At 42.2% G+C, this 16,861-nt stretch overlaps 1 protein-coding gene across 1 annotated transcript in view; it reads right to left on the minus strand.

The window, feature by feature from the left end:
- Window positions 1-16,861, minus strand: part of SPTBN5 (spectrin beta, non-erythrocytic 5) — a 134,995-nt gene that overhangs the window by 69,567 nt on the left and 48,567 nt on the right. The window contains exons 28-31 of the mRNA XM_034769645.1: window positions 15,702-15,905; window positions 13,637-13,786; window positions 1,625-1,729; window positions 641-826 (exon numbers count right to left, since the gene is read on the minus strand). Of these exons, the coding sequence (XP_034625536.1) occupies window positions 641-826; window positions 1,625-1,729; window positions 13,637-13,786; window positions 15,702-15,905 (645 nt within the window). The remainder of the gene's footprint in view (window positions 1-640; window positions 827-1,624; window positions 1,730-13,636; window positions 13,787-15,701; window positions 15,906-16,861) is intronic.

A 16,861-nucleotide genomic window follows, 5' to 3' on the forward strand; every position in this document is an offset into this window, starting at 1 on the left:
TGAGACAGAAGAAATGGATGTCTATAGCAGATACAGAAAGGATTTGATGAACACTAAAAGAACCGTGCAGGAGGGGAATGAAAATAGGGGACAAACAGAAACTGTATCAACATTCAACTCAAATACAAGCAACACCAGCTCAGTCTACTGAATCTACTGAGACTCAAGCGGCCAGTTCGAATACAGAAAAGAAGTGGGACACTGATAATCCTGCTACTACCTCAAGGCAGAGTGATAAGAAAACCTATTAGATAGATAAATTGGATACAGAGACTAATTGTTCTAGACTCTTAAGGATTCAGATTAGAGTTATGGATGCTAAATTAAGTAGACACGTTAAGTAAAAAAGCTGAAATGTAGTTAAATTGTATGCATTTTTAAAAAGGGTGCAAATGTAATGATAGTAGGAATTTTATGGGTAATTTTGGTTCCTACTCTAGTATTGTATGCAGGGAATCATTATGCAGTGAACCTTATCGGCAGATGCACATTGCTTGCACTTGGAGCCCTGCCGACAACCCAGCAACCTATCTGGACAGTTCTCAGCAATGAGTTAAGTGTTTACGGTTACATAAAAAGTCTTGAGTATCTATCTTTCCTTATGTTATAATGGCAAGTTGGCAATAGCTATTACACCTACCTCTGCAAGGTTCTGGTAGAAGAGCATGAGAAGGAGTGTGGTCTGCAGTTTCTCCCGTCTACTCTGAGACAGATCTTTGATCCGACTCCTCCTCTCAAGTACAGAGTTCAGTTTGTGCTGGATCCTTATCCCTTCCAGCCCATCATCCTTCTGCAGCCTCTTTGCCTGATCCTGAAGAGATGTCACCTGGTAAGGGAACAAAACTGAAATCACAGCTGTGTCCCTTAACACATGGAAGGATACAACAGAACAGTTTCCTTTCTCTGTCCCCTTCTTACCATAGCTAAAAAGATGGTCCCTTCTGGAAGATCCAAGAAAGGCAGTAACAAGCTAAAATAACATTGTAACACATCTCTGGCCACCTTGGATTTCCCATTTGCCACTATGCTGCATATCATGGCCACTTTGACCTACAGGGCAGCTACATGTGTTAAAGGAGAATCTCACTAGTTGACAGCAGCTCTGAAACACACACAGCTGAGCAGTTCTGCTTCTATCCCAAAAGGGACAGGGGAAAACACACACACACACACACACACACACACACACACCATTTCATTACTAATTTTGCAGACACACACACTGTATATATATTTACATAATCCTTGCCCTGTTGTGTTCTGTGCTAACTAATATATATTCTTGCTTTAAAATTTTGTTTTTGAGGAAGGAATAGGAACATATGCTATTAGCAGCACATAGTACAGAACTCATTCTAGATTTCCGCTGGTAAGTCTCAGCATTCCAATCATTGGGCAATTTTCTTACAGGTAATAAGACACTACAGCCAGGATAAAACCCTGGACTGTTTATTGCTTTCCTTCCACTTTTCAGCCTTCTTATTTCACTAGACTTCATTAAGACTTTCCTGCCTGCCCAGCATTCTCTAGTTGGCTTAAGCATATCAGCCCAGCCAACAAGTCTGTGCTTTGCCCATAAGACAAGACTCGTCCTCTGTACTTGATACAGTATTCTTCATTTTACCTTTTCATCCTGAGAGGTCAGAATCTTCTCAAAAGCCTCATGTTTTCTGATCAGCCGCTCCACCTCATCTACCGAGTTTCCCAGGTCACTGGTTTTCAAATAAATCTACAAACAAAAGTTGAATTAGTTTCTAGCCAACTTTGTTGTAAGTGAAAATTGGGTGAATCTGACGCATTCTAGCACCTTTGGGAATGAGACATTAACACCAGCACTGACAGTGTGCTCCAGAAAGGAGCAGACATTAAACAACTAATGGAGGAAGGGGAGACATTGCAGAAAAAAACCAAAAACTTACCAGTATAAAATGGTAGAGCTGCATATTTTTGGGCAAAGTGGAGGTGTGTTGAGAGAAAGGTTTGAGGAAGCTTGTATATCACTTGTATAGTTCAAGCTAGTACTATCACTCACTGCTTGAGAGAGTGTTGGAAGGGCTGAGGATGCGGCTGATACATTAGTAGAGCTAAATGAAGAATAGGGACGTGTGAGTGTGGATGATGGTTGCACAGCACTTGCCTGCAATGTGTTTGGCTCCAGCCAATGTTGTGTGCTTCGGAGAGACCCTAGACTGGAATAGCAGGGACAGCTTTTGGAGAACCGAGCTCTGCACTAGTCACTTCAGAAATTGTTTGTCTGTTTGCTGAATACGCCACATGCATCTCCAGAGCACTGAGCTGTATTTCACATCTTATCCTGGTTTTAGAGAAATCAATTGCACGAATAGGTGTTTCCCATACCTTCTGTAACTAATGCATTTTTTTCCCAAATGCAAAATAAACACACTTAATCAATTCCCCTTGAGGGGGAAAAAAAAAAAAAAACTCTTCTGCAGGATGCTTGTAACTTGCTGAATTTCCTTGGAATGAATTGCTCTTTAGTTCATTCTCCTTTTTACTGAGTGCAAAAGGCAGGACAAAAACTTTAATGGATTAGATGGCTATGGCAAGGCTTGGCCAGGGATTAGTGGTAGGCTTGGTGCTCAGTGGGGTAGCCAGTGGACAAACATATGGCTGCACAGACAGTTTCTAGTTTTGCAGAGAGGGAAGAGAAGTCTGAGACCAAGGTATAATTTAAAGGAATTAAGAGGAGGGAAAAAATAGAACAAAATCAGAGAAACAACAGGAAGATCAACACTCCTGGAAGAAGCCCCACTGGGAATATTGGCAAATTGGTATTGCACAATATATATGTGCATGGGAGAAATGATATTGTCCAGAAAGAGTTCTCACAATTTGCAAAAGATTCCAATTCAATCCCATCTCAGTGTGTAATATATACTAGGGCAAAGATATTCTTACACAGCTACACTGGAAAACCAATGGTGAAACCACTTGTCTGGCCAGAAATATCAAACAATCTTCCTGTCCCACCCAGTAGCTTCTAGAGGAGAGGCTTACCTTACATACTTTACATACAGTGTCAGCCAGACCTCCTGCTGAGGCTGGAAGGTCTGGATACAGTTGGATCAACTGACTGAAATCAAGTCCTGGACTCACCTTCCAATTCATTTTTTGGAAGTGAACTTGAGATAAATATTTTGCATAAACAGACAAGTGTACAGGGAAGTATTTAGCCCAATCTAGATGTATTAGCTGGGCTGCATTAATCCACTTGTGAGTATGAGAAGACAGGTTAAAAATATCCCCATAGCTAAATTTTAGTGGAGGGGGACCTCCATAGACCATGCCTAAGCTCTTAATAAGTCTGTCTCAAAAAGTGTTGGATAGGATAAAGGGGTGGATTATCATCAAAGCCTGTTTCATATTAAAACTAATCACACTTTAAAGCAAACAATGTTGTCCCTCATACTCTGGCTCCTCCTATCTAACCTAAAGTTCAGGGGTGTGGAATAAAGATGCTAAGACTTTTGTTTGTTTTAATGTTCTTCTTTGGTTGGGCCTTGCAGAGAATAACTTCACCCATTTTCATCTGTCTCCTGTACAGTCAAATAGCCACCCTATTCCTTGTACAACTGACATGCCATAGTTACCACCAGAGTTAGTCACCTTGGAAATCTATTAGTCCTGGACTCTGAGCAATTCCACATCCCACTACAGTCACCCTTTTCTTCCATCTGAAACTGCATTGCTTGCATACTGTCTCCCACCGCAGAAGCTGCTTTAAAGGCATATTACTTCCTTTGCCATGTTTTATGGCTTAGCTACAATTTCAGGAAGGAAAAATCCACCTGAGAAATGGAAACATGTCACATTAGACACAGTCGTCAGAGTCTGTACAGCTTTTCACAGGTTCACCTCCAGGCCTGTTTATATGAGTATCCTCCAGTGGTATCTGTATCAAATTCTGGGGCACAAGGAGGAGTGGGCAGCCATCCATTTGCCCACTACTGAATCTGTGGTGGACAAAGGAGAGGGAGGAAAAGGGAAAGTTGGGTCATCATCAACTTCCCCCTAGTAAAGCCACTGGTGACATTTGAAAAACGAGAGTGGGGACAGTGAGCTGTTGCTATTGGAGAGTTTTGTGACTTGTTGCTACTTCCATGGTGGTTTCTATGGATGCGGAATATAGAACACTGAAAGCCTGAGGCAAGCCCCATTGCTCACAATGGAAGAAGTCCCAGTGACTTCGCTGGGCCTTGAACGAAGCTACCACAGAGCAGTGCATCTAACTGTACTGAAACAAAGAGAATCAGCACACAAGCCTCCAGTATTGTAGGAGTGGTACCATTAGTGCTGATATGGTTGGAAGAAAGCAACACCAATAGCGCCAAGCACCCTGCTGAAGGAGTTTGTGTGTGGTGAGAAACTTTCCTTTCCTCATTTAAACTGAAAACTAGATGAGATTTTAAGAATGAGGAGATCTGCAGCACTTTGCCCTTCAAGCATTTGCTGTAACAGTCTGAAAGCAGAATGGAAACTGGCTCTCAGACTCTGACACAGGCCCTTTGCCAGTTAAGTCTTTCTTTTTCTTTTCTTTTTTTTCTCTTGGCAATAAGGAACTGCCTGTCAGAGGTCCCCAAACTCCTATTTTTAATGAGAAATGTTAATTTCAAATACAATGAACTGTATTGTTTTCTCCAGATAACTAGCCAGGGCCCCACATTGCATACAAGGGGCATAAGCTTTCTTTCAGGTTTGTTTAAGTGTTTTTGTTCTGAATTACCTCTGCCAAATTCTTAGAGAACAAAAAAAAAAAAAAAAAAAAAAAAAAGCCACAGATTAGAACAGTCACTATAAAACAGCCTCCCCTTTTAAAATGAAAATTTGCAAAGACTCCTAAAAAGCCACAGAGCGGACCTAGCCCTTCTGAGATTTAAAATGGAACATTTAACAAACAGCCAAGTTGTTAAAAATGCAAAGTGCTGAAACAAACCGAGATTTTCATTCTGTTTCAAATGGAGTTTCATTATCCCTGAGTTCATTGTAAATGAATGTAACTATATTGTCATTGTGACAGTGCAGCCCACACCATAGGTCAGTACAGTGCTAAACACAGAGTTATATAGGTCCATCATGTCAAAATAAATTCCTATTTTAAATTAAAAAGGCACAACATACGCACTAACCTGGCAGACCTGACCAGTTATTTGAGAAAACCCAAAGGAAACATTCTGGTTATTAGTATGCTGTCTGGACACTACAACCTTAAATTCACCAGCTCATCACACAGACCTGTCGGTGGATGTTGCAGCTCAGAGAAAAGTTGTCTTTCAAGAAATATGATTTTTTCCCAGAACAAGAACTATTGTAACTCAGCACTTGACTGAATCCTTCAACCACTCACTTCCTGAGCTGATTCTCTTCACACTCTGACCAGCTCCAAGTATTCTACCCATCACACCACAAATCTTGGAACCAATGCAATTGTTCCACACATGGAACTCCAGTTGAAGGCTCTGGGAGTTTTAAGTGTGGCCAATGGCAGGAATAGGCCAGTCGCTAACAGTTTTAGGCTCCTGAAAAACCTTAAAGCTGATAGGGAAGTTCTTTGCTAGTGTAGTGGGGAGCAATTGCAGGGATCAACTTGGTCTATAGTCTGATGAAAGTACACTAAAACCAAACATTTAAAGGAGGAAAAACAAGATTACATTTTTTTAGCAGAAGTAAATAAAGCACTTAATACACTTTATATTTCACAATTATTTGTTTACTATGCTGTATTGAGTAGAAGGTACAATTACAGTATGATACCTTTTATTTTAAGTTGAATAAGACACACCATGTTTGTAAAAATATATACATATGTCTCACTTACTAAAGTCACTCTGCTTTTGGCCTCATGCCTCACAATGCATTTGAGGTGTGTTTATATTACATACATTTGTGGGTGCTCTTCCCCATCCTTCCGTTTGTATGTTATTTCTTACATATATGAATATAAATACATGACATGGCCCTTGACTGAAATACACATGGGAAGCGCACAGAACTCAGTCAATATTCAGTTTCTAGTATTGCTATAATGCAAAAAAACCTATCCCATAAGTGATAGGTTTAAAAACAGAATCCTAACACTTTTACAATATCAACATTAAAATGTTCACTTATGATACCTTCTACTTGAAAACTTATACTAAATTCCCTTTCAACTCCCCCAGGCTTCATTAGTAGAGACACTGTGAAGATGTCCAGATTTTAGAGAGACAAAATTCCCTTCTTTCCTCAAAGAGAGGGTGGTCTCTCTCTCTCTCTCTCTCTCTCTCTCTCAAAAAAAGTAGTTTCTTTCTATGCACTTGAACATATTAATTTTACAAACCAAGGGGTACTTATTAAAAGTTAAAGCGAAAGGAATTATCCATTTAGAAATAAACACGACTTGACAACTTAGCAAATAAAAATTGTGATACAGGAAAATCTAAGCGAATAGACTGATGGTATCTACAGGTTCCCACAGTGACTGGCAAAGAGAAAAACCAATTCTTGTCTCAAAGGGTTTGATCCTGAAAGGGGCTGAGCATTTAAATACATGCATACATTTAAGCACACAAGTAACTTCATTTACATTGGTGGGATATTCACATATTTAAAGTTAAGCACATGCTTTGCTGGATCAGATCACAATGCTCGGCATCTTGCAGGATCGAGCTCAATTGTGGCCATAATGACAACAAAACAAAAATGGCACAGACAAGTCTACTCCACTAGATAAGTCATCTCTAGGTAATAGGAGCATACCAGGAGGAAAACAAGGAGGAATCCACATGGCTTGGCTAACCAAGGTCTGTTTGCAAATGTTCCTAGAATGGAATGGATATCTTTACCACTCTCCTCCCAGCTCCAAAGGAGGCAATGTTCACAGCGATAGATGGACACCAAGCACCCCTGCCGGCTCTGTGTGGCGCATTTGCAGTGCGGGCTGGTACGTTTGTTAAGAGGTTGTCAGGAGCTACGGTTCCTACAGTGCATGCATCTTGGGAAGGCCTTGAACGAGATGTTGCCCAATGTTGTTGTGAAGAGAGCAATTCTGGACAGCAAACTGGATTCACTGATAAGGAGAGGCCAGCCCCAATCCCAATGGGGTGAAGGGGTGGGCCAGATGCATCTGGATCATGTGATTTGATAAAGATGGTTGGTGCTGGACTTTTTCTGAATTCTCTTACCACGTGGATAGGCACAGTAGTCCAAGGGGTGGCAAGTATCAGGGTTATTTTGGAAATCTTGTGGTGAGCTGGTGTTAGCCTTTCACATGGAGTCTTCCCAAATGCTGTCTCAGATGAATGGTTGTTTTGAAAGATGATCAGATCGGGATCTAAATCAGTGTTGGGGACCTCACTTCCACCAACAGAACTTTCTCTTCTAGTCAGCACAGCTGGCGTCAGCCATATTTCTCTGGAGACTGTTTGCTGAGGAAGGCCAGGGCACTCGGCAGAGGAAGTCACATGAAATCTTGTAATCTGAAGAGCTGGAGACCCAGGTGAGGAGAAATCTTGTTTAGACACCTGGGATCCTGTTGGAAGACCAGCAGATGTACCAGACATCTTCTCTAGTTGTGGCACTAGAAGACTGGAATGAGCATGGTTGCTCACTTGAGTATCAGTTCTAAAAGGCTTTATTGCCAAACTGCAGGTTGAAATGTAGAGCTTCACTGAAGCATGAAGGTCTGGAATTGGAACACTGCACTGACTGTAGCCACGTTGGGATGGGGCTGAGCTACAAGATGCCAGTGTTGTATGCATCCTTTTGCTATGGAGTGGTGAAACAGCTGGAATGGCAGAAAGAGCAACATCTAGACGTGATGTCCAGCTTGGTGGGGCTTTTGAGGAAGAAGCAGCAGAAGGCAAAGACACTGAAAGCTTCATGGGACCATTTTTATCAGTGGAAGAGTGACAGGCACTTTGATCTCCTACTGAGCATTGCTTACAAGATGTGGGTGTGGACCAAATGCCCAAACTCCCACATCCGGTGCCTCGAGAGTCTCTGCGAAGATTGGAACATGTAGATGCCATGTCAGAAGGATTCATGCCTGGGTTATCTTTCCTGAAAACTTTCCTCCTATTTGTCTGAGCCAAGATGACATCTAACCTTGAACAGTAAACCCCAGAAGATATGTTGCTTGGTGGCAAGGTGACATTTCTTGGAGTACTCTCTGTTGCTGACTGACCAGCTGGAAGACACCATGCTGAAGATGGCATCTTCTGGAAAGGCCGCCCCTGCACAGCTGATTCAAAGGTTGGTGGTGGGGTCACTCTACTGGAAGACAACATCACTTCCACAGTGGAAACATAGATTGGTGCAGATGAGGTCTTGCAGTGATGGTCTCTGCATGACATCCTGCAGCTCAGTCCTGTGCAAAACCAAAGCAATAGAAACTTGCCTTTTCCCCTATTTTTACAATAAACTCCTAATCCTTGTTCCTTTGGCACTGGAAATTTCCATTCTTCCTCTGCTGTGAAGGAGTGAGAGGTTAATAAACATTCCTCGTGGAAAAAAAAAAAAGGATAAACTAAAGTATCCACATTCAAAATAAAAAGCTCTATTCCTCCAACGCTACCACCATCACCACCTATCCCGTCTGCAAAACGATATGAGCATGTGATGATCTGAAAGATAAATTATCAAGCATGAGTCCCTGCTCTCTGACAGTGAGACTGCAGACAGAGGAGGAGTGAGCCAAGAATGCTCGCCAGAGACAGACCGTGAATTTGCCGTTATGTCGTCTGTGAAAAAACCCAAAGCAGCTAACCTAAGCAACGCATCTGTTGCCTTGAAATTATTGGGAGAGAGCAGAGCATATAGAGGTCTGCTTCTGTTAAAAAACAAAGCAAGTTTATTCTCTTTTCATCTCTCTCAGACGCTGCCTGTCTGCACTCAGAATGGCAAGATCTCTGTTCACAGGTCTTAGGAGAATTTCCTACAACTGTTCCAAGCAATGGCACAACAGAATTCAGCAATAAAAAAAGATAGCTGTTTGCCTAATTTCCTCCACATGTGCTCTATTTTCTTTAGCACAGAATGATCCTAGACTAAACCCTGCTGAAATCCTTCGAAGGTTTAAGTAACTTGGATGTAACATAAGATGCTGGCACGAAGTCAAACCTGTCACACTGGCACGGAGAACGAATGAGAAAGCAGTTCTAGTTTAAAACACTGTGGCTGCTTACCTTTTTCCTTCCCCTATTCCTTGCTGCTGGAAGAGACTTTGTTCAAGGTATATGCAGCACGTTCTGTGTATGTAAACAACCCAAAACAGGGGTCTGACTGAAGCAACTATGTTAAAGAGACGCATGCACATTCTCCAGACATGTGGCTACAAAAAGACACAGCTAAGTAATGCCACCCACCCACCCACAAAAAGTCAGAAAGGAGGGAAAAGAGTTGTGAAATGTCTGCCTGCCTGACGGGGATCCTTTTTAAACAGGTGTTCACTTCGGTCTGTTCCAAGACCAGCAAATGACAAAATCCTTCTTGTGAAAGTGATTTGGAAGTCCACAACTGAAGCCTCGGGGGCAAACAAGGGAATAAAAGCTTGTTATGAAATTAGACAAACAACACGGCTACCACTACACTTGTTAAGAAATGGCAGTTTAAAGTGCTCTCCTTCATTCCTGCCCACGCCACCAAGGAAGAGGACCTGTGACATTACTCAGCCACATTTTAGCTCTGCATAGCCATAGTAGTGCTCAGTCTGTTGGAATAAATGCCCCATCTGCTGTTTTAATGGATATGCCTATAATACAAACTAAATAAATACTGATGTGCAGCTTTATCAAACTGAAACTCTGGACCCAGTAGATGGATGGACCCAGCTGCAGAGGATACCAACACATCTCTTGATACTCTCCCTTTATTCAAATAAATGTCCAGAGGCAGAACCTGAGGCAAGATCTGTGTGAAGAATTCCCATGTGGAGAGAGAAGAGAACAGAAGTGAGAACCCCTTAGTGCTAAGTAGAGCACAAACACAGAACAAAAAGACAGTCCCCATCGTAAAGACTTTAGATAACCAACACCACAGGGTACAGACGGACCGATATTGGAGTACTGGCAACAGTGAGACAGTATTTGTCAACCTGATTGGCTCTGCTGTTGCATTTCTTTATAGATGCCACTCCTTGAGGGAAAGCTCTCTCACTGAAGAGTGCCTTATATTTGGAGCTTAACATATTCAGGCTTGGGCTCTGTCTGGTTTCTCTTGGCAAGGAGTTCAATAGCCAGGTTCAGTCATGGAGAACTGTTCCCCAGCCTAATACCCTAACCCTGCATCTCTCCAGCTTCAGAATCACTGCAGAGTGTAGCTGTTTTGGAGGGTCATGGAGAATGAGGTGGTCTCCACAGTTGCCAGGTCCCATACCATTGCAGGTTTTACTAAGTAAGAACAGGACTTGGCGTTGTGGTTTAAAATGAACAGAGAGCCAGTGAAGTTTGCGAAACGCAGGTAAGATGTGTTGCTATCTGCGTTCTTTACTTCTGAGGCATGCTGATACATGCTAGACCAATTTCAGCCTTTCTGTGGCATTTTTATTCAATATCAGATGAAAAGAGTTACAGCAAATTAATTTTGAGGTGAAAACAAACAACTTCCTGGGTTTTCAGTGGTGGAAGAAAAGCATTCCTCGGTACTGTGGCAAACTGCAAGTCCAGGAGTAGTGATCAGTCCAATCTGACCAAGAGGCTTCATACCAGCTTGAGCATCTGTTTTCTCTTACCCTATGTTTTTAGTAAATTACGTGTCTTCCCTTTGCCACCAACATCATTGATGTGTTTCTTGGGTTAAGTTTGAATCATCTGCTCTTCATCCATCAACAGATCTCTTCTAGGCATTGTCACATCTCAGGCTATGCCTACATGACAAATTAGGGGTGTGATTCGCAGCTTGTGAGAGCTTGCATGCGAAAGATAGTTGTATAGCCACAGTAGCACAGGAAGCAGCAGCAGCAAGTACATACCCATGGAGTTCAGGTGGGTTTGTATGTGAGGCAGCTGGTCCGTGCTGCCATTGTGTGTGCTACACTACTATTTTTAGCATTCTAGTTCAATGAGAGCTAGTGCAAGTTTGTCTACATGAGCTGGGAATCACACCATAGCTTACAGTGTAGCCATAGTCTCAGCGACGATAGAGGCTATGTCAGTGAGAAGGGAGATTAGTCTCATGTAGGTGCTTTGCTCGATTTCAATAGGAAAAGAGGTATCTTTAAGCGGTACTTGTCAAAGTGGATTATGGCAAAATATGACCTACCTTTTTATTTAAAAAAATAATGAAGCGAATACACCCCATGTAATTCTTTATAGGACTAAACCTGCAACACAGTATCATGTGTAAATACACCAAGAATGAAAAAACATTTTAGTGAATGTGTCACACTTAAGTTTCTAAGGGACTAGTATAAGAAATAAGGAGAAATAAATACTTTAAAAATGCTTCCTTCCATACCAAGAGTGTTCTTTTAAATCACCTAGAGCAGATTCTCTGCTGCGGTCAGTTTCTGCTGAGTGCAGGGATGGGGGGCTGTCAGACAGCTTGTTATGGCTCTCCAATTCTCTGCCCCAGCCCCTGCACAAATTATAGCACTATAGCGATATTGCCCCTACCACCCCCCCACATATACTTGTGCTGCGGCAGCTCTACCCCCGACCCTAACGTGCACTGTGCGGAGGGAGAAGGAAGCAAAGAAGCCAGCTTTCCTGGCTCTACATTTGCTAGTCTCAGTTCTGTGAATAGGTATCCATAACACAGAAACCAATATCACAACTGGCATCTTCAGCAGTCTCCAGAGAAAGGTCGAGGACTGAACTGCCTGCTACAATCCTCTGAATCAGGGTTCAGGTATGCTGGCAAGGCACTCAGTGGAAGCCTGGTCTGTGTTGTACTTCACCTGTTCTATGGATGGTGGACTTGACTCTCCTAGGCTGTTTATCCAGCAGTTTACAGCAGCACCCAGTTTAACTTTACTTATGTATCCATGTAAACTGAGCTGCACTGGCTGGTGTCTGCATCAGTCTAACCACTGGAATTGGTGGATACTGACTCCTTCCATGTGAAAGCGGTATAATCTTTTGTAACCCTTGCCCATGCAATGTGATGGAGAGCATGGGAAAGACTAGCCTCTTATCAGCAATCCTGTGTGTCCCACCTTTGAGACAGAGTACAAATAGGAGGGGTATACCTCTGTAGCACCCCTTTGGGGAGATGTGGGTGTTGCTCCTGTTCTGACGGGAGTCGAGATCTGCCCCACCATAAGAGGTAATAACATTTATTGTAGCTTTCAATGCATTTTCAGGGGAAATAAATTAGTGAACTGGCAATAAAGCAACATAGAGACTGCCTTGCACTCCCTTATGCTGGGGTATCCCTTCTCATCAAAATGGCTGCCTTTACTAATAGAATAAGAAATGCCAATTTCATCTGTAGCACTTATTTTCAACTGCATTTCTCAGTGTAGGTAGAGCAAGAAATGTTTCTCAGCAGCAGATTGTACTTATGAAAATGGGTATATTGTATTTTCCTTTTAAGCACACATCTGTGTGTTGGCTGATCTCCATTTCACTCTTAAGAAAATATGCCAAAGGCAGAATTCACCCTGAATAAAGTCTTTTCACAGTGCCTGAGCCTCCTGTGATGATGTTATCCACATGGGATGTTAGCAGGGTCGGTCAGTCCTTTTTCGCTGAGGTAGGTATTTTCCAACCTGTGTCATTTGTTAGTTGAGTAACAAATACAAATTTATAGCCAGCAGAGCTGTGCTATACTTTACTACAGAAACCTGAAACCAGGTGAAACTCTCCTGGCTTCAGGTTTCAGCACAAACTCAGATCATGGCTGCCAAAAGAGCCACATGTTGGGAATTCTCAGCACAAATGCATTCGCTACAAGCACTGAGAAGTGGTGGCTCCAAGCCCCTGAACTGTGAAGGGTTAAATATCATTGCACAATACAGCTCAGGGACACTCTGCCAATGCAGCTCCCAAGGGTGTGCATTGACGTGGTGGCACACACGTTGTAGGGAAGCTGGCTGCTGCTCAATTGCGTCTGGGAAAGTTCCACTGGCACCGAGGTATGAAGCATTTGCACAGATGCAACCAAAGTCCAACAAAAACCTGAAACCGTTTTGCTGCACTGCCACCAATCTCAGAGATTTAACTAACAAGAAATGTCTCCAAAAATCACCTCTCCAAGAGAAGCTACCCTGAGATTCTACTTGCTTCAGTTCAATTCATCTCTTCAGTTGTGATGGGCATGGCAGTAGTTGTTGAGAAAAACCCACTCCCTTGACATACCTGCTGCATTCTGGCAACCTGTTAGTTTGAGCAGAGCCACATAAAACTACATCTGAGATTGCATCCACAGTTTTCATGGCAGAGAACATTAGACCTAGTGCTCTGATCACTGGTACTTGAGATGAGTTTTTAAAAAGTTACCACCAGTAGAAAACTGGGAAGAAGAAAAGATTATGAATGTATTTAATACTGGTGAGGAAATATATTTCAAGTGCTGACATCCTGCCTCAGTGTATCCTGTATGCATCTGTACTTTGGGTCTTCAAATAATCCCAGTTATAGTTTTAGAGTCACATGAGTTCTAGGCTGGAAGCATTTCACCAGAAGCAAAGGTCACTCACCTCCTGAGAGTTCAGGATCTTTTCCAAATGATCCTGATCCCGGTAGAACATTTGTTCTCGGTGTATCTTCTCCAACCACTCCTTCTTCTGCTCCCATTGATGGTGCACATTAGCCTTTTCTTCCAACAAAGCCTGCAACTTCTGCTGGATCTGAAGGTGGTACACAAAGGAAAACCCGTTTTAGTTATTGTAGCCCATGGGATTAGGGGAAGGCAGGTAGGAGAAAGCAGAGCTGGGAGTGACCTCTTCGATGGCACTTTGGCCAAAGTTATCAAACAAAGGAGAGTAGGAATAAATGCTAGCACTTGTATATGGGCACAAAGAGAAGTTGAGGGGTGTCCAATCTCATGTGAGGAGGAACATTTGTGACAGTATGTCTGTATACATATGTAGGGGCCCACGCCAACATAAAGCAATAGTAGCTGTTTCTTAGGCTCCTTCTCCAGAACTTATTCCTTGTTATCCATGGCCACCATGGTAGGCACAGAAAGTACCATTGAAAGTTGACAGGACAGACACTTGAATGATGTGTCAGCACCAGGGCCGTGTGCCATAAAGCAAGCCTGGTGCATCCGTGTTGAAATACATGGTATTCCAACTGCCAAAACTATTGGTGTCCACAGGCCTCTCGCTATCAGCACTGACTTCTGATTCTTTTAACTTTGTACTTGTATGTTCAAAGCCTTTCACAGGTTGGGAATTGGGAAGATTACTAGTTATGGTAGGTGCACATTGCAATATTTAATAAGCATTCAGAGACAGGTTGGTCAGAGGAGAAGGCACAGCACTTTTTATTAACTACAAAAACTCTGCTCAGGCATCTGGAAACACCAAAACCTGATCCTAAGGTACATGATCTGCACAGAGCAAAGCTTGGAGGGCATGGGGGGCGTTATGTTTAAGACTCACCTGACCTGGACACAACCTGTGCTTCAAGCCAGTCCCCTATGCAGGCTGCTAGACCTTCACCAGCTACAATTATTCACAAGGAGTTGAATGACAGGTTGATGTCCTGTCTGGGTGCAGCACATGTTTTTAGCTCTGAGCTATTATGATTTGTCTTTGTTTCTTGCTTGTTATAAACAGAGAATTGGTTGAAGTCTATCAACCCTCAAGCAGATCTAAGGACAGTGAAATTAGAGCTATGATTTGTGCTATTCCTTTAGTTTCTTTCATTGTTCCTAGTCATGTTTCGAATACAAGGTTTTATTTTGTGACAATGTATTTTATTGCAGCGGTGGTTAATATTTTGAACAAGTGTCCTATCATAACTTCTGTTATGAAGGTTTAGCAGAGTATCCCCTACTACCTAACGGGCCGAGGTTTCACTGAAGAGAATGTCAAATATTTTTTTTATAAGATTTTGTGTATAAATGATCAAAATGTTTTACTCTCCAGCAATTGTGTGGGTGGAGGGCAGTTTGCCTACATCCCTTCCAACAGAGATGTTAGCTGTTGGAGTTCATTTTGTTGGTGATTATTGGGTTGTAAGAATGTGAGATACACTGGAATACTCTCCATCATGAGAAATGGGCGATTGTACGGGAATTTTAGAGGATGCTAGTCTTGGTACCCTAGAATTCTGCTTCCCATCTTTCTTTCGTTTTTTGAGATTTATCTATTTCAGTATAATTTAGAGCTGCATAAAGTTTGCCAGTTATTCTTTTAGATTTTCTTATGTATTTGAACCTTTTCAGTATATTTGCCCAGTCTGGTCTAGTGTGGAAATAGTGCCATAACTGGAAGGCAAGAACTTGTAAAAATCCAATTCAGGAAGTAAGTAGCATTGTCTCGATTGCTCAAAAGATCCCAAACTTCTCAGATAACCCAAACTCTGCTTTCGCAGGTATTTGTATGATTCCCACATGGGTCCATCCTCATGTATGAAGTGATCTGAAAGAACATTCATGTGTGTCCAAGGCAGATATTCAACTGAGATGTGTGTGTGTGTGTCTCCAAGCCCAGCTTGAGTGCAGAATGGTATCTGTGACAGTACTGAGCAGTTCTGTATGTGGCTGTGAATGTGACCATGACTCAGATATGCTATCAAATGGTTTCTGTTTACCTCTTTTGATGATATTTTCTCTTCCTGCAGCAGTGACTGTCCTAGCTGTGCCACCCGATTGTATGTCTCTTCTCGTGCCTCGATCTCTGCCAACAGCTGCTGATGTTGGGTAAGCCTCAGGCTGCTAGTGGATATATCCCGGATTGTCTCCTCAGTCTTCATTTCCCTCATCATCTCTGCTGTCCAGGAGAAATAGTCCCACACCTGGAACCCAAGAAAAAGTCCAGGTCAGGTTAGTCTCTAGTCGCAGGCTTAGGTTGTCAGACTGGTACATCATTGCATAACTGTTCATCTCTAATAACAGATAATGCAGCCGTAGAGAACAAGGATAATATTCCATTAAGGCTTGTAATGCTATTATGAACCTCAACAGGGGAGTACTATAAGCTCAGAGGAATATCTACTTTCAGTATTAAAAAACCCACAAGCCTTTTGTTGTAACATCAGAACCACGACAACATTGTGCAATGTCTCATCAGCAATAATTGGATGTTTTCTGTTGCCCTTTAGACATCTCTGCAGTGTACTATGCAGAGAGCCACAGTTAGAATTTCGGAGACAGCGTTTGAAGCTCTCAGTTGGGCCAATGATGTACAAGAACACACACCAAACACCTGAGAATTGTTTTCGGAATGTGACTGAAGAAAGTTGTGAAGCTAAAAATAATTCTACATGTCTGTGTGCACAATTTTGTGCATCTAATTGATTGAACCCCAACCAGCCCACTTATTGTTGGTCTCTCATTGAGTGTGTAATAAAGGTTGTGCTCCTGTCAAAAATAGGAGGGTGTGAAACACTGGTGGAGCTTGTGTGGGAAGAGGACTTAACTTTTTGTTATATTTAAATTGTTCCTGGGCTATCTGAGATGATCTTGTGAATATGGATGGGTCTGTTTGTTAATTAGTGTATTTGAAACAGATTGTCAAAGGCCTCCAGAGTATTGCACAGGTGCTCTTCTATTGCAGAGTACTAAAACTCCACATCAGAAAATAAATAATAATGCTTCATTTGCATACATGATTGCAGGCTTTGCACTTGTAACTCAGGTGCTTCGTTTTGAAAATTTAATCAATTATAAATGGGTGCTGTGACCAATGACCATGATTTGTATGTGACCATCACCAGTAACTAAGATGATTTTTGAGGAGGATGATTCAGTG

This window comes from Trachemys scripta, chromosome 4 (genome assembly GCF_013100865.1).
Source record: "Trachemys scripta elegans isolate TJP31775 chromosome 4, CAS_Tse_1.0, whole genome shotgun sequence".
NCBI classification, from domain to species: Eukaryota; Metazoa; Chordata; order Testudines; family Emydidae; genus Trachemys; species Trachemys scripta.